A 27,717-nucleotide genomic window follows, 5' to 3' on the forward strand; every position below is an offset into this window, starting at 1 on the left:
GGCATGGTTTATAGTCTCTGCTCTTCACTTGGCGACCTTTTTCAAGGGCTTTGCAAATAATTAACTTTTTCCCCCAAAGCTAAAATGCCAACTTATTTCTTTTATCTGTTTACTTTAATAGCCTGAAAATTTAATTATATTGCTAAACATGTTTGAAAACCACTAGTATCTTTTTGGTCTCTTCTAGCATTGAAGCAGCTGGTATATGGTCTTGTTCTGTATATAAAGTGTTTCCTTGTGATTATTAGGTACTCAGTTTGTGGGGCAGAGAGAAAAACTTTCTGCCTTTTTTTTTTTTTAAGATTTATTTATTTGAGGGAGAGAGAGAGAGAGCATGTGCACACACACAGCAGGGGAAGAGGCAGAGGAGAGGGAGAGAATCTCAAGCAGGCTTGACTCCCTACTGAGTGTGGAGCCTGATGCTGGGCTTGGTCTCACTACCCTGAGATCATGACCTGAGCTGAAATCAAAAGTCATATGCTTAATCGACTGAGCCACCCAGGTGCCCTCTGCCTATTTTTAAATTCATCTATCTGATACATAAATGCAGAAGTTAGGGTAGAAGTTGTCTCAGACTTCTGTCTCATTTTTGTGAAGAATGATCTGAGGTAGGCATTGAGAGAGTTCTCTGCTGCTTAGTAGATTTATTCGATAAGCAGGTATGTTTGCCACCGTCTAAAATATAAAGTTTAATTACTTTTTATGTCACCACTCCGAGGTATGTTAAGTATTTTAAGCATTCAAACAAATACCTAACCTGGTAATTCTTTTTTACTTTCTGTAGATTCTTGTAGATACAGTTTGGGCTCTGTCATACCTGACAGATGGAGGTAATGAGCAGATACAGATGGTTATTGATTCAGGGGTTGTACCATTTCTTGTGCCCCTTCTGAGCCACCAGGAAGTGAAAGTTCAAGTACGTATCTTATTTTTCTTATATAGAATTGTGTTTGCTATATAACCTGTTAACTTGAAAAACCAGGCTTCAGTTCTGTCTCTATGTACATAACTTCCATATTTCTCCTGTTTACTGAATCTGATTTTGTTGGTTTCTAAATCTTTATCTCACCCAGATTCTTTGCAGAGTTTCAGACTGACAATAGACAATTGTCCTCAAGGTCTTGGACATGTCCTCTAAGAACTCCTTCAAGCATTCCATTGCCATTTTAACCAGACAAAATTAAAATGTATCATCTTCTCCCACAAACCTGCTTCTCTTTATATATCCCCTTTCAGTAGACCACATAGTCCAAACTTGAAACCTTGATTCCTCCTTTCATTTCCCCTCCATTGCAGAGTCCTATTAATTCTTATTATAGAGCTTTCACATCTGTCTGCCCCTTATGTATCTAGAGCCACTGATTTAGTTCAAGACTGTTTTTTTTCCCCTCCAAATAATTGCAACAGCATCCTAACTGCATTTCCTCCTCTCTCCTTTCTCCACACTCTAATTAGGGGTGGGTGGCTGATAGGTATTCATTCCACTTCTGCCAAAGTGACTGTCTAGATGGAAATGTGTGCCCATTCCAGTCCTTTCTTAAAATATTTCTGTGGTACTAATTTAGTAAGAGATTAAAAAAATAGCTGCTGTTAAAATGAACCTTTACTTTTTAAATTTTCATTTCTTTTTATTTTTTGAATCTTTTGAGCAGTTTTTCACACAATTTTTCTATATAGTTCCATTTTTTACAAGACTTGTTTAAAATTCAAAATTGCCTCTCGGTTCTACGTAGTACTTTGTCTAAGAATACAGTAAGTGTCAATCATTTACCCCTTGCATTTTTACATTTTCTCAGGATTATGAAAAATATAGAATCCACTTTATAAACAAATAAATTTATAGAAAGTGTTTTATCCCCACCCCAGACAGCAGCACTCAGAGCAGTTGGCAACATAGTGACTGGCACCGATGAGCAGACCCAGGTTGTTCTCAACTGTGATGTCCTTTCACATTTCCCGAATCTCTTATCACACCCAAAAGAGAAAATAAATAAGGTAAAGCACTCTCTGTATATTTCATATCTAACTGTCCCCTTGTTTTCTGTTGCTATTTGTTTGATCATGATTGTCTTCAAAACCACTGTAGTTAAGATGAGAATTATTTCAAGTCACCTCTGCAGTTATTTTGTTGTAAGTGCTGCCCTAATAAAATAACCAGTGTTTTTATTTAAATATATTGGGCAGTAGCCAGAATCAGTAAATTAGTAGCCACTAAGTGAGAATACGTAAAAAATCTCTTATTGGATGGCTGGTATCTTTTATAAACAGAGAGATCATAATTTAATCTCCCTATGAAATTAGATTGGACCAAAGGAGGCAGTGCCTAAATTAAAGATCAAAAAAGTCTTTTTTAAAATTCCAATGTTGAGATACAAACTTATTGTTAAATATATACTTAAGTACTGAATTCCTTTTGTGTCTGCCTTATTTCACGTTGCGTAATTTTTTTAAGGTTCATCCATGTTGGAGCATGTATCAGAACTTCATTTCCTTTTATAGCTGAATAAATATTCCATTGTACATATATACCACATTCTGTTTATCCATTCATCTGTTGATGGACACTTGGAGTTTTTCTGCCTTTTGGCTGTTGTGAATAATGTTGCAGTGAACACTGGCATGCAAGTGTCTATTTGGGTCCCTGCTTTCAGTTCTTTTGGGTATATATCTAGGAGTAGAACTGCCCATCATATGGTAATTCTATGTTTAGCTTTTTGAGGGACTGCCAAATTGTTTTCCGTAGTGGCTGTACCATTTTACTTTTCCACAAGCACTGTATGAGGGTTCCAGTTCCTTTTTTTAAATTATTATTACTAGTAGCTGTGAAGTGATGTCTTGTGGTTTTGATTTGCATTTAGTTTAATGTAGTTTTATCTGCCTGAAATGCCACTATCCCCAGAACCAACAGAATTGATCATTTCTTCTGTGTCATAGCTATATTTATATAGTTACTCAACTATAATTTGACAGTTGGATTCTTAAGAAAAGTATGTTGTCAGAAAGTGCATTTTATGAATACATTTGTTCCATTGAAGGGAAAGAAGCCAGTCTTTTAGACTCTGGGCCAGTTATTTTTACTGTAGAAATTTCAATAATATAGGTGATTTTTACAGCTAAGTGTATTCCATAATTGGAAACAGAGCTGAGAAGTGAGGAAGCCGGACAGAAGTGGGTGCAGAGAAGTTCTGGCCTGTGATCGATATGCTCTAAGTGAAGGTATCATGGGGGAAAGAAAAAGGGTTCATATAGATTCCTACTCAGCCTCAGCAGTCAGTTAGTCTCCTCAGAAGTTTTTCACCTTGAGCATGTGTGTTATTTGCACCTGGGATCATCATGGGACCCTCAAGGTGGAATAAAACTCAGTTTTATTCCTTCAGCACTTTCTTTAAAGATTTATTTATTTATTTATTTATTTATTTATTTATTTTAGAGAACACGCTCAAGTGAGTGCGGTTGGCAGGGGGGGAGGGGGCGAGGGAGAGAGAGTATCCCGAGCAGACTGCCCACTGAGTGCAGAGCCCAACATGGGGCTTGATTGCATGACCCTGAAATCATGACCTGAGCCCAGATCAAGAGTTTGACACTTAACTGACTAAGCCACCCAGGCGCCCCATATTCCCTCAGCATTTTAGTTTGAAATTTTTCAAACCTACGGGAAATTTGCAAGAATAGTATAGTGAACCCCTATATACCCTAAGCACTGATTTATCGGTTGTTAACATCTTACTAAAATTGGATGGCAAAATAAATTTACAGTTAACTTTTTTAATTGTAGAAGAAGAGACAACATTTGACACTAAAATTAAAATAGAACCTGCTGGTTTGTGACTTATAAATCCTTTAAGGTTGTAATAAAATTTGTTATATAGACCCATCCCAGACTAAGTAGATACTTAATTTCTAAATATGTCTTGTAAGTAAATATTTTTATAATAAAGCAATTCTCCTTTCCTGGAAGTAGTTTTAACAGACTGTTAGGAAATCGAGTCTTTTATTTACTTCTGTCCTTATCTTTTAGTGGGATCTTAAGCACCAAAAATGTAAGCTGCATGAGTAAAGGTTTTTTTGGTCTGTTTTGTTCACTGCCATATTACCATTGTCTAAAATAGTGGCCTAGCTTGTGTAGGCATACATTATATTGGATGGATAAATGCTAGCTTAATGGGGCCCAACCAAATATTATGGTTAGAAGTTTCCTTGTAATTTGTTCAAAATGAGAGATTCTGTGTCACCTAATTGCTTTTTAGATGCATTCCCCCTAATGCAGCTCAAGTGATTTTGTTATAGCATATGTAAACTACATTAAAATAAAATATAAATGCATTAAAAATAATTTTTCAAACAAAGGTACCCTGTATTTTGTTCATTTATAGGAAGCAGTGTGGTTCCTTTCCAACATAACAGCAGGCAACCAGCAACAAGTTCAAGCTGTAATAGATGCTGGATTAATTCCTATGATTATTCATCAGCTTGCTAAGGTCAGTGGTAGTAGGAGTTTATCGTGTACATTAATATATTATAACCAAGATTTTTTGAGTAAAGAATTCATATAATCATTTCTTTCTCAACCTTCAGGGGGACTTTGGAACGCAAAAAGAAGCTGCTTGGGCAATTAGCAACTTAACGATAAGTGGCAGAAAAGATCAAGTGAGTTTGGAGAAACTCTTGGGATTGTTAAAACTGAAAAGTATACTACTCCTTTATGTTTAGAAGCTGCTGATTGTTTATAAGCCCTGTGCTATGTTCTTTTGGGGGAAAAGATAATTATATAAATAAAAATGTTTCTTTTGTTGCCTAGGTTGAGTACCTTGTACAGCAGAATGTAATACCACCATTCTGTAATTTACTGTCTGTGAAAGATTCTCAAGTTGTTCAGGTGGTCCTCGATGGTCTGAAAAACATTCTGATAATGGCTGGTGATGAAGCAAGCACAATAGCTGAAATCATAGAAGAATGTGGAGGTAAGGGTGGATTGAAGAAAAATAGTTGAGCACTGAAATGCTGGAATAGTACTTCCTTTAAAGACAACTAATGAGGAAGAAAACTGTTAGGAAACATTGCTCTTCCCTCATCAAAGTATGTTGCTGTCCTTTGTTTGCTATATTAGCAGAGGATTTTCCAAGAAGCATTAGTCCATACTTTGGAAAAACTGGTTGTGAAGGTCACTCCGTGCCTTCCTAGAGGTTTTTGTTGCTTTTTAGGTACCATAAACACTCCTCTTGAAGTCACAGTGAGTGATTAAAAGCTCGAGAACCACTACAGTAGAGAAACTTATAAGCTTTGTTTAATCCAGAATTTCTTAGAATCCGTGACAATGAAACTCTTTTTTCATGTTAACACCTAATATCATGTGATTCTGTGGACCTTACTTTGTGAAATACTACTCCATATTGTTGGAAAAGACATTTCAAGAAAGAATACTGTTAAGGATTTAAATTTATAGACTTGTGCATCTTATGTATGGAGTAAATATATTGGGAATAGAAATGAAGGCATTCTACAGTTCTGAAAAATTGTTTCCCAATTTCTTTGTGGCTATAGGATATAACACCCTATTTGATTGTTTTCTTGAAAGAAATTACTTCAAACTTTAAAGCTTTGTATTCTATTTATATCAGTTAATCAGAAGTTTCTGAAAATTTGTTGTTATACAAAAGTAATAACATTTGGAAAACAAAGGGGAAGTTAAAAATTACTATATGAGATAGTGCGCTTCTACTAAAACAGTCTGGGGAGGCGTTGGTTTGAGTTCTGTCACTAACTTGCCATGCAGTCTGAAGTAAATCACTTTACATCTCTGGACCATAGCTTCCTCATCTGTCAAATGGAGTGTTTAGGTGTTTTTTTAACTGTCTGCCTCAGATACAAGGGTACCTCAAGCGTTTCTAGAAAGGAAGAAATTAGTGGGATGCTGGTCCTCCAACCAGAGCAGCTCAGAGTTTTATCTGTTTTTTTTAGAAAACTGTCATCTTTGGGGAGTGGTGGGAAGGTGTTCTGAGTTCTTTTGGATTTTCATGGTGAGAATGAACATAGTTTTTTATTTATGTCTGCTTAATGATTTGTTTTTTTTGTTTTTATCAGGTTTGGAGAAAATTGAAGTTTTACAGCAACATGAAAATGAAGACATATATAAATTAGCATTTGAAATCATAGATCAGTATTTCTCTGGTGATGATGTAAGTATACATTGAAGTATGGTATGCCTGAATGTATATTAAAAACTGTACATCGTCTAAGTTTACTAAGAATTTTCCTTTTCTCATTAATAAGACAAGTTTATACTATATTTCTATCAGATCTCTTGAGGTGGCATTTTTTAGTTATTTTTAATCTAAATTTTAAAAAATTAATAATTGTTTTCCATCAATCAATTTTTTAATCTTTTTTATTTTTTTAAAGATTTTATTTATTTATTTGACAGCGTGTAAGAGTGGGGGAGGGGCAGAGAGAGAGGGAGACACAGACTCTCGCCTGTGCAGGGAGCCTGACGCAGGGCTCAATCCCAGGACCCTGGGATCATGACCTGAGCCAAAGGCAGACGCTTAACCGACTGAGCCACCCAGGTGCCCCCATCAATCAGTTTTTTTAGTAGTGTGTCTGAAACATGATTAGAAGGTAAAAATACAAAAACAGGTCTTTGAGGGGCACTTGGCTGGCTCAGTCAGTAAGGCATGAGACTCTTGATCTCAGGTTGGAAGTTTGAGCCCCACGTTGGGCATACAGATAACTTTAAAAAAAAAAAAGAAAGAAAGTTCTTGTTGCATTTGTAATCTGTTAAATGGGAAGAAATAGTACAACAATTCACTCTTGAACAACAAGTGTTTGAACTGCACAGGTCCACCTGTAAATAGAATTTTTTTTTTCATATATAAATGCAGTACAATACTGTAAATGTATTTTCTGGGGCACCTGGGTGGCTCAGTCAGTTAAGTATCTGACCGGCTCAAGTCATGATCTCAGGGTCCTGGGATCGAGTTCCCTGTGGGGCTCCCCACTCAGTGGGAGTCTGCTTGTCCCTCTCCTCCCCCTGCTTATGCTCTCTCTCCGTCAGATAAATAAAATTTTTCCAAAAAATGTATTTTCTCTTTCTTATGATTTTCTTAGTAACATTTTCTTTTCTCTAGCTTACTTCATCCTAAAAATACAGTATATAATACATATAACATACAAAATATATGTTAATCAACTGTTTAAGTTATCGGTAAGTCTTCCTGTCAACAGTAGGCTATTCGTAAGCTATTAAGTTTTTGGGAGTCAGAAGTTATCCTTGGATTTTTTACTCTACATTGGGGAGGGGGTTGGTGCCCTAGCCCCCATGTTGTTCAAGGGTCAACTGTAATTATAGAAATGATGTGTGTTCAGATAGGTAAAATAAATCTATGGATACAGAAACTTAAGACTGGGGCAGAGATGGGGGAGGGGATGAAATATTGGAGCAATGTTTAAATGTGTGTTCAGCTTAATTAAATTGTTAAATCACTTGGGGCACCTGGGTGGCTCAGTCCCCTCTAACTCTTGGACTCCTGATTTTGGCTGAGGTCATGATCTCAGGGTTGTGAGATTGAGCCCCACTTTGGGCTCCGCAGTCAGCAGGGAGTCTGCTGGAGATTTTCTTTCCCTCTCTCTACCCCACCCCCGCTCACATGCCCGCACTCACTCTCTCTAGAATAAATAAATCTTCTTTTTTTTTTAAAGATTTTATTTATTTATTCGACAGAGATAGCGACAGCCAGCGAGAGAGGGAACACAAGCAGGGGGAGTGGGAGAGGAAGAAGCAGGCTCACAGCAGAGGAGCCCGACGTGGGGCTCGATCCCACAACACCGGGATCACGCCCTGAGCCGAAGGCAGACGCTCAACCGCTCTGCCACCCAGGCGCCCCATAGAATAAATAAATCTTAAAAAAATAAAAAAGTAAATTGTTAAATTTCTTAATAATATCATTGATTTATTTAAATATTTAATTGATTGAAACCTAGAGAATGATTATACAACATGTGTATAGAACTCTCATAAGAAGTAAGTTCTGCTTATACCATAATATGTAGTATCTGAACATAATAAGGACATTTTTTTTTTTTGCTTTTTATAGATTGACGAAGATCCTAGCCTCATTCCTGAAGCAACACAAGGAGGTACTTACAATTTTGACCCAACAGCCAACCTTCAAACAAAAGAATTTAATTTTTAAGTTCAATTGAGTGCAGCATCTTTCCCAATTCAATATGAAGCACCACCAGATGGCTACCAAATGACAAGAAGAACAACAACAAAAGGCTCCAAAACACACATGCCTCTTCGTTTTGATGCTTCTAAAGCAAGCCATGTCTCAGTCACTTTGCAGTTGCCAAAAGTTACTATCACATGGACTGTAAATGCATATGCATGATTTCCTAAACTGTTTTAGAATTCTCCTTAACAATCTCAACTACCCTATTTTTCCCTGTTCCCTGGTGCCACACGCTGACAACTGCAGTCTCCAGTTTAGAATATTCTGTAGTGGTGGCATGTCAGCTGCCCACTTGATACTCCTTTGGAAAATGGTGCGCTGTGGATCAAGACACTTTGGTATGATGCATATACACGTTGGAAGACTTTAAAGAGGTGCAGTCTGATCTGAGCCTCCATCACTGTCCTCCACAAACATATTTTCATATTCTTTATGTGGAAGAATAGATTTTAAAGTACAAGCCAAATGATTTTCATTGGTGGAACTGACACACAAAAAAAGTAACTTAAAAAAAGAAACTTGGTTATTGATTAAACAGATAAGTTTTAAAAAACTGTGCTTCATCTACCAGTAATTGATGTGCTTATTATCTGCCTCAGAAGCCAGGGTTGGAGGAAGAACTTTAGCTATGGATGGTAATGCTTTCGCCATTATACCTAATTTTTGAGAACAGCAAGCCCTATTTGACCACTCACTTCAGCCTGTGTGTTCCTGCTGTTTTGAAGTAATCAAATGCTGTGCATGGTATTTTACCTGAGCTGCAACCTGTTACGGACTTGAACTTCTGTTTAAGTTGAAAGCAAGAGTCCCTGACTATAAAGAAAAAAAACAAATAAAAAACAACAACAAAAAACAAAGGTCTAAAGTCCCGATTGGTGATGTTTAAAAAAAAAAAAATCTTGCTTTCAGCTTTCAGGAGTTAATATTTTTTGTTTTAAATTGATAATTGGATATGGTTGATTTATATTGGGTTTAAACTGTGGAGCTTTCATGTTTACTGTAATTAGTCTTAAAATATTTTTTACTTAGTAACCAGTGCTTTTGATAATGTGGTTGGCAACAAACCAGCAACTATTTAGAAGTGTTATAAAACTTCATTCTTTGAGTATTGGGAAGTTAATTCAGATCCTACACTAAAAGCATATTCATATATTAAAAGATTCAGACATGGATCTGTGTAGAGGAATAATCTGCAGTTATTTGACATAAACCTGATTTGCAGTGATCTTTAAGCAGTTCTGCAAAATCTGGTATTACTGTGTAAAGTCCTTGCTTTTGGTAAATTGTCTGACCCAGTTATTAATGAAAGAATAGGGATTTGAAAATTTTTAAACTGAATAATTTTTGCTGTCACAGAAATGGTTTTGTTGCTATTGTTTACTGGGTATAATTTCCCAATGCATTGATGTGAAGGGATAGAAAATCGAAACTAATTTAGTATCCGACGGGGGGTGTATTTACTGTGATGAAGATGAGACAGATGCCATCAGAGCTTTGTCAATCAGCTGGGGTGTTTTCACTGAGAAACAACACATAGCAGGTGTGCATTCATTACCAATATATGTATCTGCCAAGGTGGAGCCACTTTAAAGAGTGAGTTTTGTCTTGTATCTAAAATGGATACAAGCGTATGCTTAAACTGCAAGATTTTTACTTGCTAGAGAATCTGTTTTAATATAGTGGTTTGGCCTCTGATTATTTATAGGTTTTATAAATTTTAGAATCAATTTCTCTTTAAGGTGGCTCAGATTTTTCAACTCTTGTGCACATAAAATTGAGTTGAAGTTCATTGTGCCTTTTTTTCTTTATCCAAATTTTGAGTTAAAGCTTCATATGGTAACTGCATCCTGTTCAGACACTGTAGTCGAAATTTTTGAAACTGTGTGGTGTTCCCTAAAAGTAGGAATAACAAAGTCAAAGCTAATTAAGGTCACAAACTTCGGTGAAACCCTTAAAGTCCAAATCTTCTCGATATTGTGAATTGTACCCCTTCCAGTTTAGTTTCTTCTGGACTCTCCATACTACTTACTGACAGTTACCTTTTAAATTTTGCACACGTTGAGATTAAATTGGGCCTCTACTGTGCCGATTCCTATTTCCTCTTGTGTTTTCAGTGCAAACTAACATAGGTGAACATTAGCATCAAGTAGTGCAGACATACGTATGCATTTGCTTGATTCAATTTGTTGTGACCTTACCAGTTTGGAATTGGAATTGCACCATTTCGTAGGCAAAGGAAACTAAGTATATTGCTGCACTTTTAAGTTTTCAGAACAGTGTTGAAAAATTGCATTGTTTTTATTTTTTTTAAACTCAGTTAAAAAAGACTAAAACGTTCTTTCAAAAGAGGCATCTAAATGTGTTCCTAATTTTGTATATGGGCTTAGGTTTTGTAACCAATAAAAAAAGCTGCTATCAAATATGATAAAACATTGAAGAACTTATTTCTAAAAGTTTCTTAATTTCCCAGTTTTGTTTTCTGCGGGGTTAAATTTAAATTTGGAACTATTTTCCAAACATCAGCCACAAGGGAGGCAAATCATGAATTACTCTTTCATTGTATTTTAATTTCTCTCTTCCACTATAACAAACCAGGACAACAACAATGCTGGATTTCAGGTATTTTATGACAAATAAGAAACACCCAAATCTTTATTAATTTCCTGAGCTGTTGTTCACAGTACCACAAACCCAGTGGCTTAAAACAGTAGGAGCTTACTGTTGTCCAGTTATGGAGGCCAGAAGTCGGAAATCAAGGTTGGGGCTGGACACTCTGTGTAGGCTCTGGGGAGGACCCTCTTTGTCTCTTTCCAGCTTCTGAGGCACCCGGCAGTGCTTGGCTTCCTTAGCTTGTAGCTGCGTCCCTCCAGCGCCCCGCTGTCGGCCTCGTCGTGTGGCCTTCTCCCTGCCTACCTCAGGTTTAAATACCGTGACTTAGAAAGGACGTTTGAGAAAATGGTGTGGTTATGACTCTCATGATAGAAACAACAAAATCAGACTTTATGGCTTGTCTAATCCTTGAGAACAAGTAACTGTGGAAGATAGTAATTGAAGTAAACTGGGAAGTTTTAACCTGTGAGATAGAGGTTGTGGCTCTGAATGAAATCTTGGATTAATTAAAAGGACAAAAGAGCAACTGAACTTTTGAATACACAGATATTTTTACTTTAGTATAATGCCATTTCAAATTATTTTTGAAAGAAGTCAGTGTATATAAGTAAATGTGATAGTACCTTTATGTCATCTTGCCATGATTTCCTTCAAAAGAGTTGTCCTTTTTAGAGGATTATTTAATTATTGCAAGTGAAAACTCATGAGAATGTCAGTTGTCTTACAGCGATGGTTTGAATTTTTTTAACCCTAGTTGAACCGGGGGTTTTCAATTAAATCTGTTTGGAGAAAGAGAGTGTAATTTCTGTATATTAAGCTGTAAGTCTTAAGGCATATAACCCAAGGAGTGCTCTGTATAACCCACCACTCATTTGTCTAAAGTTTTAAAAGAACTCTTTATGTTGTACATAAAGCCAAAAAGTAGCGGTAGAATGATTCTCAAAAAGTGCTATGTAGAGATAGGGGTATATCTGCCCATGTGTATAGATAGGGCTCAGTACTATATTAAGAGAAAGTGGGAAAAGAGATGTGAGAATGTTCCCCTCCTTTAGCCTCCTAATTTGTCCATGAAACCCCTCAACTAACTTTGACCTAAATCAGGGTTTCTCCAACCGGCGATATTGCCATTTGAGGCTGGCTAATTCTTTGCTGTGGGTTCCATCCTGTGCATTGTAGGATGTTTAGCGGCATCTTCAGGCTCTCCCCACTAAGTACCTCTGCATTCCCCAGTCATCGTGACAACCAAAATTGTCTCCAGGCATTGCCAATGTCCAGCCCCTGGGAGCCAGATTTGCCTGGGTGCAAGCCAATGGCTTAAGTCATGTCTCTTTGTTGTGTACACAGTCCCAGACTTTGCTCAGATGCATCAGATAAAAAGAGGAGACAAAAATACACCTTTTCTTCATTCTCCATTTTAGGAGAAATCAAAGCCAGCCGTATCACCCATCTGTAGGAACTCCTGGTAGTACTAAGCCCCATCTATTGCAAAGGACTTAAGATAAAAATGGGAATATGGAAGTACTAACCTTCTTGAATTTATCCTGTGGCTACAAAAAGAAGGTGTGTGAAACAAGCAAATGTGTTAATAGTCCACAGTTTTCACAACACTGCCCTGTAGCAGTGTTTTTCAGACTTGTTTAGTTGAGATATTTAAGTTCTCTGGGCAAGCTGGGGTGGGACCAGAAAATCACAGCCTTGTCTGAAAAGCACTTCTTTGAAGCATTGTGAGAGATTGGCCCCATCAGGAAACTTACAAATTATTAAAAATGATCAAAAGCAGTGGAACTATGGTTGAGTCATGCTATAAAGGATGTCTTCCCTGCAGGGAACTTCTACAACATCCCTCTTCCCTACCCTAACAAAATGGCCATCTGCCTTCTTGAGTCAGTCTCTTGTCAAACTGGTACCTAAAGATAAATGGGGCCTTGTGCCAAGTAACGAGTAAATCCACAAGATAAACACACCCTCATGGGACAGCAGCTTTACTTGATGATAAGTAGAGCAGTTTTATGGTAATACAAGCCTAAGCGTTACAGAGTAAAGGACACATTTTCTGTAACATTTTAAAGATAAAATCAGATTTTTGAGGCGCGCTATTTTACGGAAACATTCCTGCAGGAGCAGCAGTTGGAGAGTTTGAGAAGCAATGATGAAATACTCTAAGCGAGCCTGTTCTACATTGCAGAACAGCTTTAGTTGTTACCAACTCTTGTCTTGATACTGAACAAAAGGCACCGCTTTTAAATGACCATCTCTGTGAATAAACTTTTGCTATTCCTCATTAGCAGAAGACGCAGATCTGCATTTATCAGTTACCTTCCTCAACCTGAACATGCCATGCATTTCAGCCAACTGCATATAAAGTCGTTCCTGGAACTGGTTTCTGTCACATCATGCATTCCTAAGACCCCAAGAATAGAGTACGATGTGACTAGTTTCTGGGTAAAATGGAATAGGAATAGTCCATTATCTGGACACTTAATTCTATTAATGTGGAGGAGAATTTTTCAATTACTCTACCAGCTTCATCATAATTAGACTTGTGATCAAGTAACAGCCTCAGCTCCCTTGTCATCAGCTCTCTTTGACTCGGTAGTTAGGCATTTACACTTTCAAACCTAAATATAAGAATTTATAAATGCCATATTACTGATTTCAGCCCAATTTTCCTCATAATATCAGATTCTGTTTATATCTATCCTTTCCATGTCTTCAGTCACGTAGGAAGCACCATGGTGAGTTAAAGGGAGTGAAAGAAAGCAAGTACAGGGTGCCTAGGTGGCTCAGTCAGTTAAGTGTCTGCCTTCGGCTCAGGTCATGATTTGGAGTCCTGGGATCAAGCCCTGTGTTGGGCTCCCCACTCAGCGAAGAGTCTTCTCCCTCTCCCTCCCTCTGCCTGCTGCTCCCCGTTTGTGCTCTCTCTTTCTCTCTGTGTTAAATAAATAAACAAGCAAATAAAATGTTAAAGAAAAGAAAAAAAGTATAACTAGAGCAAAAAGAATGACAGGGAGCAGGAGTACTAGGGACATGGGAGGGGCTAAAGAGATTGGTAGGGGCCAGGCCCCACAGCTGGTAAGTCAGTCTAAGAGCAATGGGAAATCATTATTACTCATTATCATTCTACAAGAGTGATGATTGAAGAATCATGTGTAATAACAATCCTTGGCTGATAAGGTAAGGACAGGAAATGTACTTGGGGTTAGTGGTATCTAGTGGTCACATTAGTGAGTGTGAAGCACTGAGGCAAGAGATGCTGAACAGCTTGGTCCACGAAGTGGATGGGATCAAGGGATACTTAGTGCTAAAATAGGAGTTGGTGATGCCTTAGATCTGGAGTTTGAGGAGAGGGAAATACCAAGGATGATGTATAGGTTTGTGGGTTGCAGAACTGATGAGTGGAAGTAGCACAAGATAGGGAACACTGGAAAAGACTCAGGGAATAGAGCGTGATGAGTTCAGTTTGGGTTGTGTTGAGACATTTAAATGACTGTCAAGTAGGGAAGTTGGAAATACTGGTCTGGAGCTCAGAGGAGAGAGCTGGGCTAGAGATTTGAATTCTCTGCTGTTTTGGTGGTTATTAATTGAGGGGGTGAGCGTGAAATTGCCTGGGTCCAGCAGTTGGAGTGAGAACAGGGTGTAGGACAGCATGTGGACTTCAAACATTGTGCATGTAGTGGAGGATGAGCTTACAAAGGGAACACAAGGTATAGATAGGGAAGTGAAAAGTAAATGCTGTGTGTTTCCTCAGAAAATGGAGGGAAAAGAGATTCCAGGGCCCAGGGATGCTGTTGAGAAGTCAAAGTGAGGACAGGAAATGTCCTTTGGGTTAGTGATAACATGTCACCAGTCACCATAGTGAGAGCTGTATCACTGAGACGAGGGTGGAAACTAGAGTAGGAAGGTCTGAGGAGCAGAGACGCAATATGGGACATTGAATCTACTCGGGGTTTTATTTTGGTCAGAAGGGGAGGGCAGGGTCACTAAAGGGTGATGTGGGGAAATCGGTGGGGGAAATCCCAGTGAGAAAGATGTTGACTATACATGAGAAGAGTGATGATCAATTTTCTAAGTTACAGGAGAGAATCCAAAGCATAGGTGGCAAGATTGGATATACTCACTTCTTCAGTCAGCACTTACTTACTTGAGCAACTAGTATATGCCAAACTCTGTGACAGGTGCCAGGGAAAGAGCAGTCAACATACCAACCATAATCCCTGGCCATGCGGATACTCTAGTGGCAAGAGACTAGCAATAAATGTGTAAATAAATAATATAATTTATCTGGTGTTAAATGCTATTAAAATATGTAGGGAGTAACCAGGGGAGAAAGTTTTTGAAATTGTGCTCAGTGCCAGAAATCATATTTTTTAAGTTGTGGTAAGATACACATAACAAAATTTGCCATCTCAACCATTTTTACGTGTACAGTTCAGTAGTGTTAAGTATATTCACATGGTTTGCAACCATACTCCATAACTTTTTCATCTTGCAAAATTGAAACCCTATAGCCATTAAACAACTTCTCTTTTTACCCTCCCCCAAGCCCCTGGCAACTTTCATTCTATTTTCTGTCTCTAGGAATATGGCTACTTTAGATACCACATATAAATGAAATCATACCACTATTTCTCTTTTTGTGACTGGCTTATCTCAGCATAATGTCCTCAAGGTTTATCCATGCTGTAACAGGTGAGAGGATGTCTTCCTTTTTATGGCTGAATAATATTCCATCGTATTTGTAAGGCACCTTTTAAAACAATTTTTTAGCAGAAGTACCCTAGTGATACTTCGGTATAAGTATTTAAAATTTCTTCTTCTTCTTTTTTAATCTGAATCTCAAGTTTATCTGGGCATCCTGTATTTTATCTGGCTATCCAAAAGTGAAAACACAGGCTTGGTCAATAAGGGTTACAATTTTTTTAAACTCTGACTCCTTTGCCCAGTGCTACGTCTAAGTAAGGGAGGCGTAAGAAAGAGAGCGAGGAGATTAAAAGCAAACGATGCTAGCAAAAGCAGAGCGAAAACGTTAACGTGGTGATCAGGACGAAGTGGCCCTTCATTAGGGGAGAGCTAGAATTGCCCACTAACACAGCAGCGTGCAGGGTCAGAAAGCAAAGGTCTTGTGCAGGGTCAGAAAGCAAAGGTCTCGTGGGTTCTGGCTTCCGTAGTCGCTGAGCGTCTGTAGGCGAGTTACTTTGTCTGAGGCTGTTTTCGTATTTGCAAACTAGGAGAACATTGACCTCGTAGGGTGGTTGTGACTTGGGTAAGATAACGTTGAAAGAATCCAGTTTCAAGCCAATACGACCTATGGCTCCTCTCCCCCACCCATTCTTGTGCTGCGTCTGTGGATTTTTAAGAAATAGGGTCAGAGTAAGCCACCCGGCCTTTAAAAAGCCTGCTGCTGGCTGAAAATGCCCTTGGCGCTCACCTCTCCTGCAACACTTGCAAGGGGTTAATTAGAACCTTCTGTTCCTAAAATTCTTCCCGGTCTCTTGGCAAAATTTCTACCATTTGGACTTCGCTTTGCTGCTTATAGCTTTTGAACCTTGTTGAAAATTAAAGCGCCTCAGAAGGTGTGCGTACTACCAGGCTTTGGGGCTGGGGCTGGGAACAGGTCTGGTCTAGGCAGCTGGGCGGGTTCGTGAGCAAGATCCCGACTCTGAAAACCTCCCGGCTCGCCTGGCAGACCCGGGGGCCAGGCGGGAAAGGGCGCCTCTCTCCCGCCNCCTCCGCCAGCTCCCCTGTGCAGGCTGGCGGTCCGCCGGCAGCATGGGCGCTGGCTGGGAGCTGGGGGCGGCGGCGGGCCGCTCGCTGCTGCTGTGCGCCGCGCTGCTGCTCGCGGGCTGCGCGCTGGGCCTGCGCCTGGACCGCGGCCGGGGAGCAGCGGACCGCGGGGTGCTCGCCTGGCTCTGCTACGACGCCCTGGTGCATTTCGCCCTGGTAAGTGCGGGCTCCGCCGCTCTCGCGACCCTCCCGTTCCTGGTCGCGGGGTGTCCCCGGAAAAGGACCGGGACCAGTTGGCCGCCCCACGCCCTGCAGCGGGCAGTCGGTCTGCGGAGACCCGGAGGTGCCTGGAGGCCGCGGTGCTGCACCCCTCCGTTCCCTAGTGTAGAAAGAGCGCGTACCTTCCAGGGAGTGCCAGTTCCTCTGCCAATGAAAACGAACGAACAAACAAAAACCCTCTGGAAATGGTTATTTCTGTACTGTGTTATGTTAGTTTGAGTGTAAGCAACGCAAGGCCTTGGCTTACGTGACCTGCACATCAATGTTGAACGGAAACTAATGGAGAGCGAGTTTTTGAGTGCCTCAGAGGGAGCAGGGACAGAGGAGGAGGCGCGAACTCCGAGGGCCGGTACCAAGCAGAACGTCCCGCGTGCCCTGAGAGTGATCACCGTGTTTTGGGTAATGACTGTATTCCAGGCACAGCACTGTGTTTACTATTTCCGATCTTCACAACACCCTGTAATCTACTTACGGTCCTTGTTTTACAGAGGAGAAAACAAGCCCTGCAAAGTTAGGTGACTTTACAGGGCCGCACAGCTGGCCTGGTTCGAGTCAATGGAATCTGGCTCCAAAGCTTGCACTCTTTGTATCATGCCCGGCTTTGGGAACCGTGTCCCTAAAAATTCAACCCATTTTATAAATAACCAGGAGGTTAGTATTTACGGGAATTCTGTTGAAATGCCCCCCCCACCCCCGCCTCCATGCACACACTTTTTTTTTTTAAGGTTTTTGGGGGGTTTTTAAAATATTTTATTTATTTATTTATTTATTTATTTATTTATTTATTTATTTATTTGAGAGAGAGAGAGCACAAGCAGGGGGAGCGGCAGGCAGAGAGAGAGGGAGAAGCAGACTCCCCAACAAGCAGGGAGCCCGATACAGAACTCGATCCCTGGACTCTGGGATCATGACCTGAGCGGGAAGGCAGAGGCTAAACTGAGCCCCTACAGGTTGTTGTGGGTTTGTTTTTTTTTTTTTTTAATAACTATGGCAAAATAGCTTTTTTGCAAATATGACCTTGCTTGGATCTAGGCAGATCTGTGGTTGATGTGAAGCCAAAGTTTATAGTATTGAGAAAGAAGAAAACAAAAAGGTTTTGATAATCACTTTGGTCTCTAAATATTGATCAGTTGGATATGTGCACATACCAGATGTGGCTGCAATGTGAAATTCTTTCTTTCCTAAACGTTTACAGTGGAAATAAGAGACAGTTAATAGGTCCTTCGACTCCTTTATTTATAGAATTGATTTTTCAAGCTGTCATTGGACACAAGGTCTCCCAAAGAATAGGGGCAGTAAAACAGGTGGCTAACCCCCTTAAAGAAAATGTATTATAACATATTTTAGATGTACAAAAAATGTATAATGATACTAAAACATATACCCATTTGCCCACCTAGTTTAAGAAAATTAAGTCTGCTTTTGAAGCACAGGCTGTTACACGTAACATCACACATATCTCCATTTGTGGCACCTTGAGGTGTAAGCGGATGCGTGGAGTCATCACTCCTGTCTCCTCCCACCCCCCCGTTCTGAGGGACATGTCCCTCCCACAGCCCTATTTCACCTGTCCCAGCTGCAGGAGAGTCCACTGTATGAATGCCCTATACCTTAGTTTTTTCATTCTGAAAGTCACTTTTTTTTCACCTATTAGAACAATCAGTGACATAAAACCATTGTGGGCTATTTTATTGACAAATCTGTGAAATTGGGATGTATCTTGTTTTGAGGAAATATGATAACTTAGCCAGCTTATATTAATAGGTATGTTTTTATTTTGCTGTTTACACACCATGCTTCAACTAACGTCTTTGTACCCATATCTTAGAGATTGGTGAGGAGGGCACTTGAATGAAGGTTAAAGCCTGTAAGAAAATGCGTGCCCATAGTATCTTTGGCTGGGGTATACTGCAAGAATACCCAGAAACGTAGCTTGGGCTAGGATCGGGAAAGAAAGCCTCCTGGAGAACTGGAACTACAACTCGCAGTTCACTCTAGAACCCCAGCTGCCTCTTCTGACTCCTTTAAACTTCTCAAAAGGGAGGAGATGTTGGGATGCGTTGGCCACCATCAAATGCAGAATTCCCCATTGGATGGTGTTCCCAGCCAAGCATTCCCAGAGGCACTTCAGCTCCCTGACGTCCAACCACAATGTGGTTATGGTGGGTTGCAGCCCCGCTCTGCAGCCCTGTTGGTGATGGCCAGGGTGAAGGACATGCTGATTTCCCACCAGTGCACCTGGAAGGAGTTAAGGCAGCGTACATAGAGAAATCGGTGGTGTGCCTCACTGTTCCTCAAAGGTGGCCATGGGTGTTCTGTGCACGGGTGCTTCATGGTTTTCCCCTCATCTGCAGTCTAAGTAGAGCATTGTAGGCATGGCCAGCGCAGGGAGGCAGGAGATGGATGCCCGTGTTTTGGGAAACATCTCCTGATTGACTAGAGCACAGGGTCTGCCTAGGGAAGAAGTGGAAGGACAGGCCAGAAAGGCACTTGAATGACAAGTAAGACTTTGAATTTTGTTCTGTAAGAGGAAGCCGTTGAAGAAAGGTCTCAGACAAGGAAGTAGCCTGGCCAAAGCAGATCTTTCAAAAATAATTCGGTGGTAATTGTGTGAAGTCAGGAATTGTAAAGGGTCTGAGATTTTACCCTTCTTACAAATTAACAAGTTAGCCTGGTTGATTCCCCCAAATGCCAGAGGGCAGCACAGTGAGGGTCAGCCGGCACCTGCACATGCAGCGGGAGCATTAAGAGGCGAGGAACGGAGGAACCGCAAACGTCAGCTCCCATCTTATCTCTCTGGAGTTGGGGGTGACCTCCTCATACTTCTCTTGAGAGAGTCCTTATCTTTACTCAAGAATGTAAACAAATCTCTGGGAAGGAAAGGCGGGTCTTTATCTTTACTACTCTGGAACATCTCAGGAGGGAGAGATCTTTTTAAGCTTCACTGCCTTGGAGTGTCTCCTTATATAAAGATTCTTAAATTGGTGTAAATGCCTGTGCTCAGAGACCTCAGATGGTGCAGGAAAATGAGGGCCACATGGAGAATTCTCTCCCAGCGGAGTGGACCTATGGTGGATGGTGCATTGGAAAGGAGAGTGGAGAGGCAAAAAGGTCAGCTAAAAGCAAGTGCAGTATTTGAGGAGTGAGATGAAAGAGGGCTGAGCTGAGGTGGAATTGGGAGTTAAAATGGGGAAGAAAGCTACATCCAACAGACCTGCCAGGGGAGAATGTTATAAGTCGAAGTGACCGCTGGGACGTTGGGGGTGGAAAGGATGTGGGTACTGTTGACAATGTTAATGAAGACAGGAAGGTCAGATTTTAGAACCATCAATCTGGGGTTCTGGTGTGTAGTTGAGGGGAAATGGCCAGAAGGCAGTTGAAACTGTACGATGAGCTGGAGAGACAGATTCAGGGCAGAATGGAGGGAGTTGGATGTTTTTACTGCGTTGGAGGAGACAGCAGGAAGCTCTGGGAGTGAGCAGTTTCTGAGCAAGAGAGAACAGAAAGGTGAAAATGCTGAGGAATGAGAAGAGAATCTTTAAAAATGTCTAAACATGTATATATACTGAACAAGCAGGAAGAGGAAGAGCCAGGAAGGGGAGACAGTGGGCCACACCAAGAACCAGGAGAGTGCTGTTCCTGGGACCCAAGGAAAGGCCCGACACGATCATTGTTAATTGCTGCAGCACCATTTAAAAATAAAAAAAGGTGAAGGCTGAGCCGGAGCCTCTGGGTCCAGTGATTAAGAAGTCCATTAAGTTGTTGGTGGGGCTGGGCGCCTGGGTGGCTCAGTCCGTTAAGCGTCTGCTTTCTGCTCAGGTCATGATCCCAGGGTCCTGGGATCGAGCCCTGCTCAGAGGAGAGACTGATTCCCTCTCTGCCCCTCACCCTGCTCTTGTGCTCGCACACGTGCACTCTCTCTCTCAAATAAATAAATAAAATCTTAAAAAAAAAATAAGTCCTTGGTAAGGGTGCCTAGCTGGCTCAGTGGGTGAAGCATGCAACTTTTGATTTCAGGGTCATAAGTTCAAGCCCCATGTTGGGTGTAAAGTTTACTCAAAAAAAAAAGTCATTGGTAAAAGTATTGTTTGAGAAGCTAAGGACTTGGCAAAAAGAATGGAGACAGTGGGAAAGACCTTCTAGAGATTTGGTGGTGGGAGGAAGAGGAGTGTAGGAAGGTAGATCGAAGAGGTTGAAGGAGCAGGCAAGGACTTTGGGTGCTGTCTGAGATGGGAAGGTCTGGGAGCATCTGTGGGTAAGAGCATGGCGGAGTGCAAAGGGAAGGGGCCGAGAAGTCGGCTGTGCAGCACCTGTCTGGTGCGGTGCCTGGCTGCGTGAATTAACCTACAGCAGCGCCGAATCTGCCGGAAACTACTCCCTGTCCTCAGATCAAACCCCTCTGCTTGACTAGTTCCTCCCCCACTTTCCTCACTGAGAGCATGACATAGGCTTGTCCTTCAGGGTGAAGGACAGTTGTCATGGAAAACTCAGGCTCCAGCTATCCCCACTCATCCTACCTTAACACCCATGAGGCTTCCTTTAAGAAGTCCTGAGTCCCAGTGGCTGCTCAAGTCCCTATTAATTTGTGTATTTTGGACGTGACCCTTTTCCATGTAGCATCACCATCTGTTCCCACCTTCCACGACAATAACTTCAGCCTCCAACTCTTGGGATTCTAAAAATTTCTTCCTCCTCCTACTTCCTTTATCACTAGGTCTCAAGTTGCCTTTTAGTTCACAGCCTGTTACTGTCTCCTGTTTTCCCTTTCCTTTTTTGGCATTGTCATCTTTGTGGGTTTTGCTGTAGAATAGATCTCCTCTCTGGTAAATGCAGCTATAGCCTTCGTGCTCTTTGGCAGGCCTGGTGAATCACAGTGAAGCTTTGTGATGGTTCATGGGCTGTGTCAACTTGACTGAGCCATGGGATGTCTGGTTATTTGCCCACATGTTATTCTGAGAGTTCTGTGAGGGTGTTTTGGATAATATTGACATTTAAGGGGTGCCTTGCTAGCTCAGGTGGTAAAGCATGTGACTCTTGATTTCAGGGTATTGAGTTCAAGCCCCATGTTGGGCGTGGAGCCTCCTTTAAAAAAAAAAATAAGTAAGTAAGTAAATGATGCTTAAACTGGTGGACGGAGTAAGGGAGATGGCCCTCCCTAATATGGGTGGGCCTCATCCAATCAGTAGAGTGGAACAAAAATGCTGGCCTTCAGTCAGAGTAAGCTAGAATACTTCCTTCCTGACTGCCTTCAGACTGGGAGGTACATTGGCCTTTTCCTCCTTCAGACTCAAGCTGAAACAGTGGCTTTTCCTGGGTTTCAAGCCTGCAGCCTTTAGACTGAAACTACATCAGTTCTCCTGGTTCTCAGGGATCTAGACTCAGACTAAAACGACATCATCAGCTTTAATGGGGCTCCAGCTTGCCCACTCTCCCTGCAGATCATGGCACTTGTCAGCCTTCATAATCACATAGACCAGTTCCTTACGATGAATCCTCTGTGTGTGTGTGTGTGTGTGTGTGTGTGTGTGTGTGTGTGTGTGTGTGTATCCCCGTCCCATTGGTTCTACTTCTCTGGAGAACCTTAATGCAAGCTTAGAAATGATGCCAAATTGAAAGTCCAAGAAATAGTACCCATACTGACCCACTGGCCTTTTTCAGGGTATGGGGGTACACAGCCCTTGTACTTCTGCAGACCAAAATCCAGTTTGTTTTCTAATATCATGAAGAAGACATGCCTTACGGATAGATGTCTAGGTAGCCACACCTCAGAATGAAATCCAATTCTGCTGTTCCTTGTTTGCACAAATATTTGAGTGCCTCCTTGGGGCCAGGTACTGTGCTGGACACAGACAAAACACATGACCCTTGTCCTTTCAGAGCGTATAAAGTAGCAGAGAGTTTTTTTTCTAGTTGTTTCATATGGAGAATAATAGTTACTGATGTCACCCTCAGTATAACCCATATGAGAAATTGATTTTGCAGGTGAGTGCTGGGAGAAGCTTAGTTTCTCCTAAAAGAATTGGTTTGTCTCTTGCTTTTGACAGCAAGAACAATGTAAATGTTTCTCCCTTTTCACTTGGCTGCTTGGAAGCTCAGAACCACATTAAGCTCTATAATAACCACAAAAGAAGGTCTGCGTATATATGTTCTTACTGACCTCCTGATCTGGATTCTGATTCATTTTTATATTTTTTATGACTTATATTTAAAAATTCTTAAGTACGTTTTACCATTTAATTGAATGTTTTTGTTGTAATTGACCTAAAATAGAAGACTAAGTATATAAATACTTCGAAAAATTTTGATGTTGCTAAAATTTATTTTCTTTGAAATGGAAGCAATATCCTAGGGAAATACCATGTTTGGGTTTTTTTTGTCCTTTGTAACACTAAACACAATTCGTAACTGTTTTGTCTTGCTCTATCCCCAGTACCTGGCATGGTGCCTGATTTGCGGGAGCTATTCTGGAGAACTTGTTGATATCCCATGAATGGAAGAATGATCCTATCATTTTAATTTATGGTAGTTATCAGTCATTTACATGTTAAGCCTCAAATAGCTCAAATACCTAAAATGTCAGAGTGCTTTTCCTGTGTTAGTCAGTGTTTTAAAACAAAATTGGTTTAAGTTGTATAATCCTGTGACCATTGCCAAATGTGTAATATTTACAGATCTAAAAGGGGGGAAAAGATAAAACTAGCCAGGGGTAATTATTATTCGTATTCTTAAGAATAGTCTTCCAGAATTTATATGAAAATATATATCCAGATAAATGTTTTTTCAGAGTTCTTTTAATGAAAATGGGGTCCTACTATTCACCCTTTGTTGCTTTTTTCACTTAACTATGTTCAGCGACCATCTAGATCAGTGTCTCTTGAACTGCTTCATAATTTTAAATAACGGCAGAGGATTTCAGTATACTTTATTATAAGTTATTTTTTTAAGATTTATTTATTTATTTGAGAAAGAGAGAGAGAGGTGTGCATGAGTGAGGGGGAGGGGCGGAGGGAGAGGGAGGGGGGAAGCTGACTCCCTGCTGAGCTCGGAGCCCTAAGCAGAGCTCTATCCCAGGACCCCAAGATCACGACCTGAGCCAAAACCAAGAGTCAGGCACCCAACTGACTGAGCCACCCAGCGCCCCTTAGTATAACTTATTTAACCAATCCCTAATTGTTCTGCTTAAGGCTCTTTTCAGCTGCTGGCAGCTGTACAGAACGCACTGTGTGCATTTTTGTGAATGTGTATAATTATTTACCCAGGGCAAATCCTGAAAGTAGGATTGCTGGATCTGAAGGAAGCCAGTTTTTAAAGACTCCACAAAGAGGGCGCCTGGGCGGCTCAGTTGGTTAAGCGTCTGCCTTCCACTCAGGTCATGATCCCAGGGTCCTGCGACTGAGCCCCACTGTGTCGGGCTCACCACTCAGTGGGGAGCCTGCCTCTCCTTCTCCGTCTGCCCCTCCCCTCCCCCTACTTGTGCTCTCTCTGTCTCTCGCTCTCTCTGTCTCTCGCTCTCTCTCTCTCTCTCAAATAAATAAATAAAAATAAAAACTTAAAAAAGATTCCACAAAGGCAGTCACTGTTTCTATTCCAGTCAGCTACTTTCTCACAGCCATGCCGGCGCTAGGTGTCCTTAGTAGATCCCATAGCTCTTAAGCACTGGCTCGGGTCTTCGGGGTCTCGTCTGACCCTTGACAAGATGCTGTGTCCAGCCTCCACCACAGCCGCCAACTCCAACTTGACCTCGTTCGGCCCCGAGCAGAAAGCACCTGCCCCAGGCCTCTGCGATGCAGCTCAGGTGTGAGGTCAGTGGGACCCAAGCTTCCCCCTCCCTGCCCTGGGATGGACCCTTGGCAATGATATCTGGGAGGCCCAGGAGAAATTCTTCTTCCTCCCTCCGCAGAGAAGCAGTAGTGCGGGTACAGTCTCTGGAAAAATTCAAGACTGGGACAGCTAGGGTGGTGCTGGGTGGGGTTACTAAGTTACTAAGCTCAGTGATGCAGCCTCAGACCCGAGGACCCTCCCATCCGCCTTCTCTGTCTCATTTCCCATCGTCCACCTGCTTCCAGCCTCCCTGGGAGAGCCATCCCCATAAAAGTGGTGGAACACAGTCTAATGATTTCCAGGGGACCCAGGCCGAGATAGCCTTTCTCTCTCTCTCTTTTTAACTAATCGCTATTCCCATTGTGGGACTTGAACTCATGACCCTGAGATCGAGTCATGTGCTCTACTGACTGAGCCAGCCAGGTGCCCTGATATCCTTTCTCTTAATAGTTGCATATTATTCCATAGCGTGGATAATTGAACCAACCATGCAACTTCAGGTTATTTCTGACTTCTTTTGCCACTAAAAACAACCAAAATTTTATAACAAACATCCTTGAGCAGGTATGTTTTCTTCTATTGGACAAGTTTAATTGAGCTGAAAAAAATCAAAATAAATTGAATTGGCAAGCCTCCATCCTGTCCAGGAGTGGGAAATTCAACCCCTTATTAAGAGTCTTCCTTCTTTTGTAGGGTCTCATGAGAACCTGGGAGACATACGTGATTCCCAGAAAAAAAAGAGTGTCTAATCTTTGCTCCATCCTGATCCCATGATTCCCTCCCTAACAGAGCCTCATGCTTTCTAGAAGGCGGGCAGACCTGCTGTTCTGTGCCAGGCTTTGGGACAGGAATATGGGGCTTGGATCCTGGGGTCCACCCCCTAATAGCCTGTTTGTCCTTCTTTTTAGGACTTATTTATTTTTAGAGCGAGAAAGAGAGAGCACCAGCGGGAGAGGCAGAGGGAGAGAGAGAATCTCAAGCAGACTCCGTGCTTGGCGCAGAGCCCGACTTGGGGCTCATCACGGGGCTCCATCTCACCACCCCAAGATCACAACCTGAGCTGGATTCTTAACTTACTGTGCCACCCATGCACCCCAATAGCCTGTTTTTCTATACGGCTCTTCATCTTTTCCTTATTGAGCTGAAAGGGGTGTTCATACGCTAGTACAGATGATATCACTCATAGTTCATTATACATCCTCTTCTTTTGGCCAAGAAAGTGTCTCCACTGCATTTGTTGACTAATCCATCCTTTCTCCACGTACTTGAAATTCGGTTTTTATCATATACTAAAATCTTTTCTATGCATGGATAAATTGGGAGGTTTTAAAAATTTGGTTCTGTTGGGGCGCCTGGGTGGCACAGCGGTTAAGCGTCTGCCTTCGGCTCAGGGCGTGATCCTGGCGTTGTGGGATCGAGCCCCACATCAGGCTCTTCCGCTATGAGCCTGCTTCTTCCTCTCCCACTCCCCCTGCTTGTGTTCCCTCTCTCGCTGGCTGTCTCTGTCTCTGTAAAATAAATAAAAAAAAATCTTAAAAAAAAATTAAAAAAAAAATTTGGTTCTGTTTTATGACGCTTTCAGTTTCCGTTCTGCCCATACAGTTTCTATTATTTTAGCCTTATCGTGCATTTTAATATCTGACAAACGAAGCTTCTTACCACTCGCTTTCAAACACTTAAAAATGAATCCTTCCACGTGAACTTTAGATTCCCTTTGCCAGATTCTAAAATTTGGTGTTTTGATTTGAGATTTTCTTAACCTCCTACGTTAACTCAAGAGTAAGTGGTATCTTTACAATACTGAGTCTCTTGTAAGAATTGAGTGGATCTCAATTTGTTTAAATCTTCAGTTATGGTCTCTTAAATTTGACTTCTAAATATTTCTATATTTTTATTGCTACTGGGAGATATTTTGCTTTTGTACTTTAAGTGGTTGTTGCTATAAGTGGAAACTATTGGGATAGGTCTAAACATAGTAACCAACCACTTTCTAAATTCCCTTAGTCTCCATTCCAGCTTTATGGAGTTATAATTTCCATACAATAAAATCCACCCCTGGGGAGTACAGTTTGATGAGTTTGCCGAGTGTGGAGTCGTGTGACCACCATCACAAACACAGTATAGAACATTTCCATCACTTTTTGACAAAGATTTCTCCCCTCCCTTTGCAGATGTTCCCCACTGTGACCTCTGGCATCAGGAAACGCTGATCTGCTTTCTTGACATTAATGGTTTACTGTTTCTGGAATTTCATATAAATGAAATCATAGAATATGTAGTCTTTTATTTGGCATAAACTACTGAATAGTATCCCACTACACGGATACATCCCAGTTTATTCATCTATTAAGCAGTTAATGAACATGGGGGTTGTTTCTAGTTTTTGACTGTTGTAAATAATGCTGCTGTGAGTATCTGCCTACAAGTCTTTGTGTGGGCATGTGTTTTCATTTCTCCGGGGTAAATGCCCAGGAGGGGGATTCTGTAACTGGGGTAGCAACTGCCAAGCATTTTCCAAAGTAGCTCTACCATTTCCATTCCCGCCAGTGAGATGTGACTCTCCCGGCTACCTCACATCCTCGCCAGCACCTCGTGTCTTAGTCCACTCTGTTTTAACAGAAATATCATACACTGATAGCTTAAAGATCAGACATTTATTTCTCATGTTTCAGAGGCTTGGAAGTTCGAGATCAGGGGCCAGCATGGTTGGGTTCTGGTGAGACACCTCTTCTTGGCTTGCCGATGGCTGCCTGCTTGCTGTGTCCTTATGTGGCTGAGTGCGAGCCTTGGTCTCTCTTCTTGTAAGGACAACAATCCATCATGGGGCTCCACCCACGTGACCTCATCTAAACTTAATTATCTCTGAAGGCCCCACTCTAAATACCATCACACTGTTAGGCTTCAGCAGATATATTTGAGGGGACACATTCGGTACCTTACACTCGGCATTGTTATTTTTGTTGTTTTGTTTTAGTCATTCTAATAGATGCATGTGAACTAACCCTATTGTAGTTTCAGTTGGCATTCCCATGATGTCTGGTGATATTGAACATCT

The 27,717-nt window shown here is 41.3% G+C and overlaps 2 protein-coding genes across 5 annotated transcripts in view; both read left to right on the top strand.

Annotated features, from left to right (window-relative positions):
* KPNA3 (karyopherin subunit alpha 3) overlaps positions 1-10,658 on the top strand; it is a 91,147-nt gene extending 80,489 nt beyond the window's left edge. For all 3 annotated transcript variants that reach the window (XM_034665123.1, XM_034665124.1, XM_034665125.1), the window contains exons 11-17: positions 785-916; positions 1,867-1,995; positions 4,374-4,478; positions 4,576-4,647; positions 4,799-4,961; positions 6,082-6,176; positions 8,091-10,658. In XM_034665123.1, coding sequence (XP_034521014.1) covers positions 785-916; positions 1,867-1,995; positions 4,374-4,478; positions 4,576-4,647; positions 4,799-4,961; positions 6,082-6,176; positions 8,091-8,189 — 795 coding nt within the window. In that variant the 3' untranslated portion in view covers positions 8,190-10,658. The remainder of the gene's footprint in view (positions 1-784; positions 917-1,866; positions 1,996-4,373; positions 4,479-4,575; positions 4,648-4,798; positions 4,962-6,081; positions 6,177-8,090) is intronic.
* A 5,896-nt stretch (positions 10,659-16,554) lies between these two features.
* EBPL (EBP like) overlaps positions 16,555-27,717 on the top strand; it is a 39,848-nt gene continuing 28,685 nt past the window's right edge. The window contains exons 1-2 of one of the 2 annotated variants that reach the window (XR_004626725.1): positions 16,555-16,778; positions 17,330-17,536. Coding sequence is in view for 1 of the 2 variants with exons in the window: in XM_034665126.1 (XP_034521017.1) it covers positions 16,608-16,778 (171 nt within the window). In the remaining variant the exon portion in view is untranslated. Of the gene's footprint in view, positions 16,779-17,329; positions 17,537-27,717 lie in introns of those variants that run through there. The other variant, XM_034665126.1, reaches the window with a different exon arrangement.

The sequence above is a fragment of the Ailuropoda melanoleuca genome, chromosome 7, assembly GCF_002007445.2.
Source record: "Ailuropoda melanoleuca isolate Jingjing chromosome 7, ASM200744v2, whole genome shotgun sequence".
NCBI lineage: Eukaryota > Metazoa > Chordata > Mammalia > Carnivora > Ursidae > Ailuropoda > Ailuropoda melanoleuca.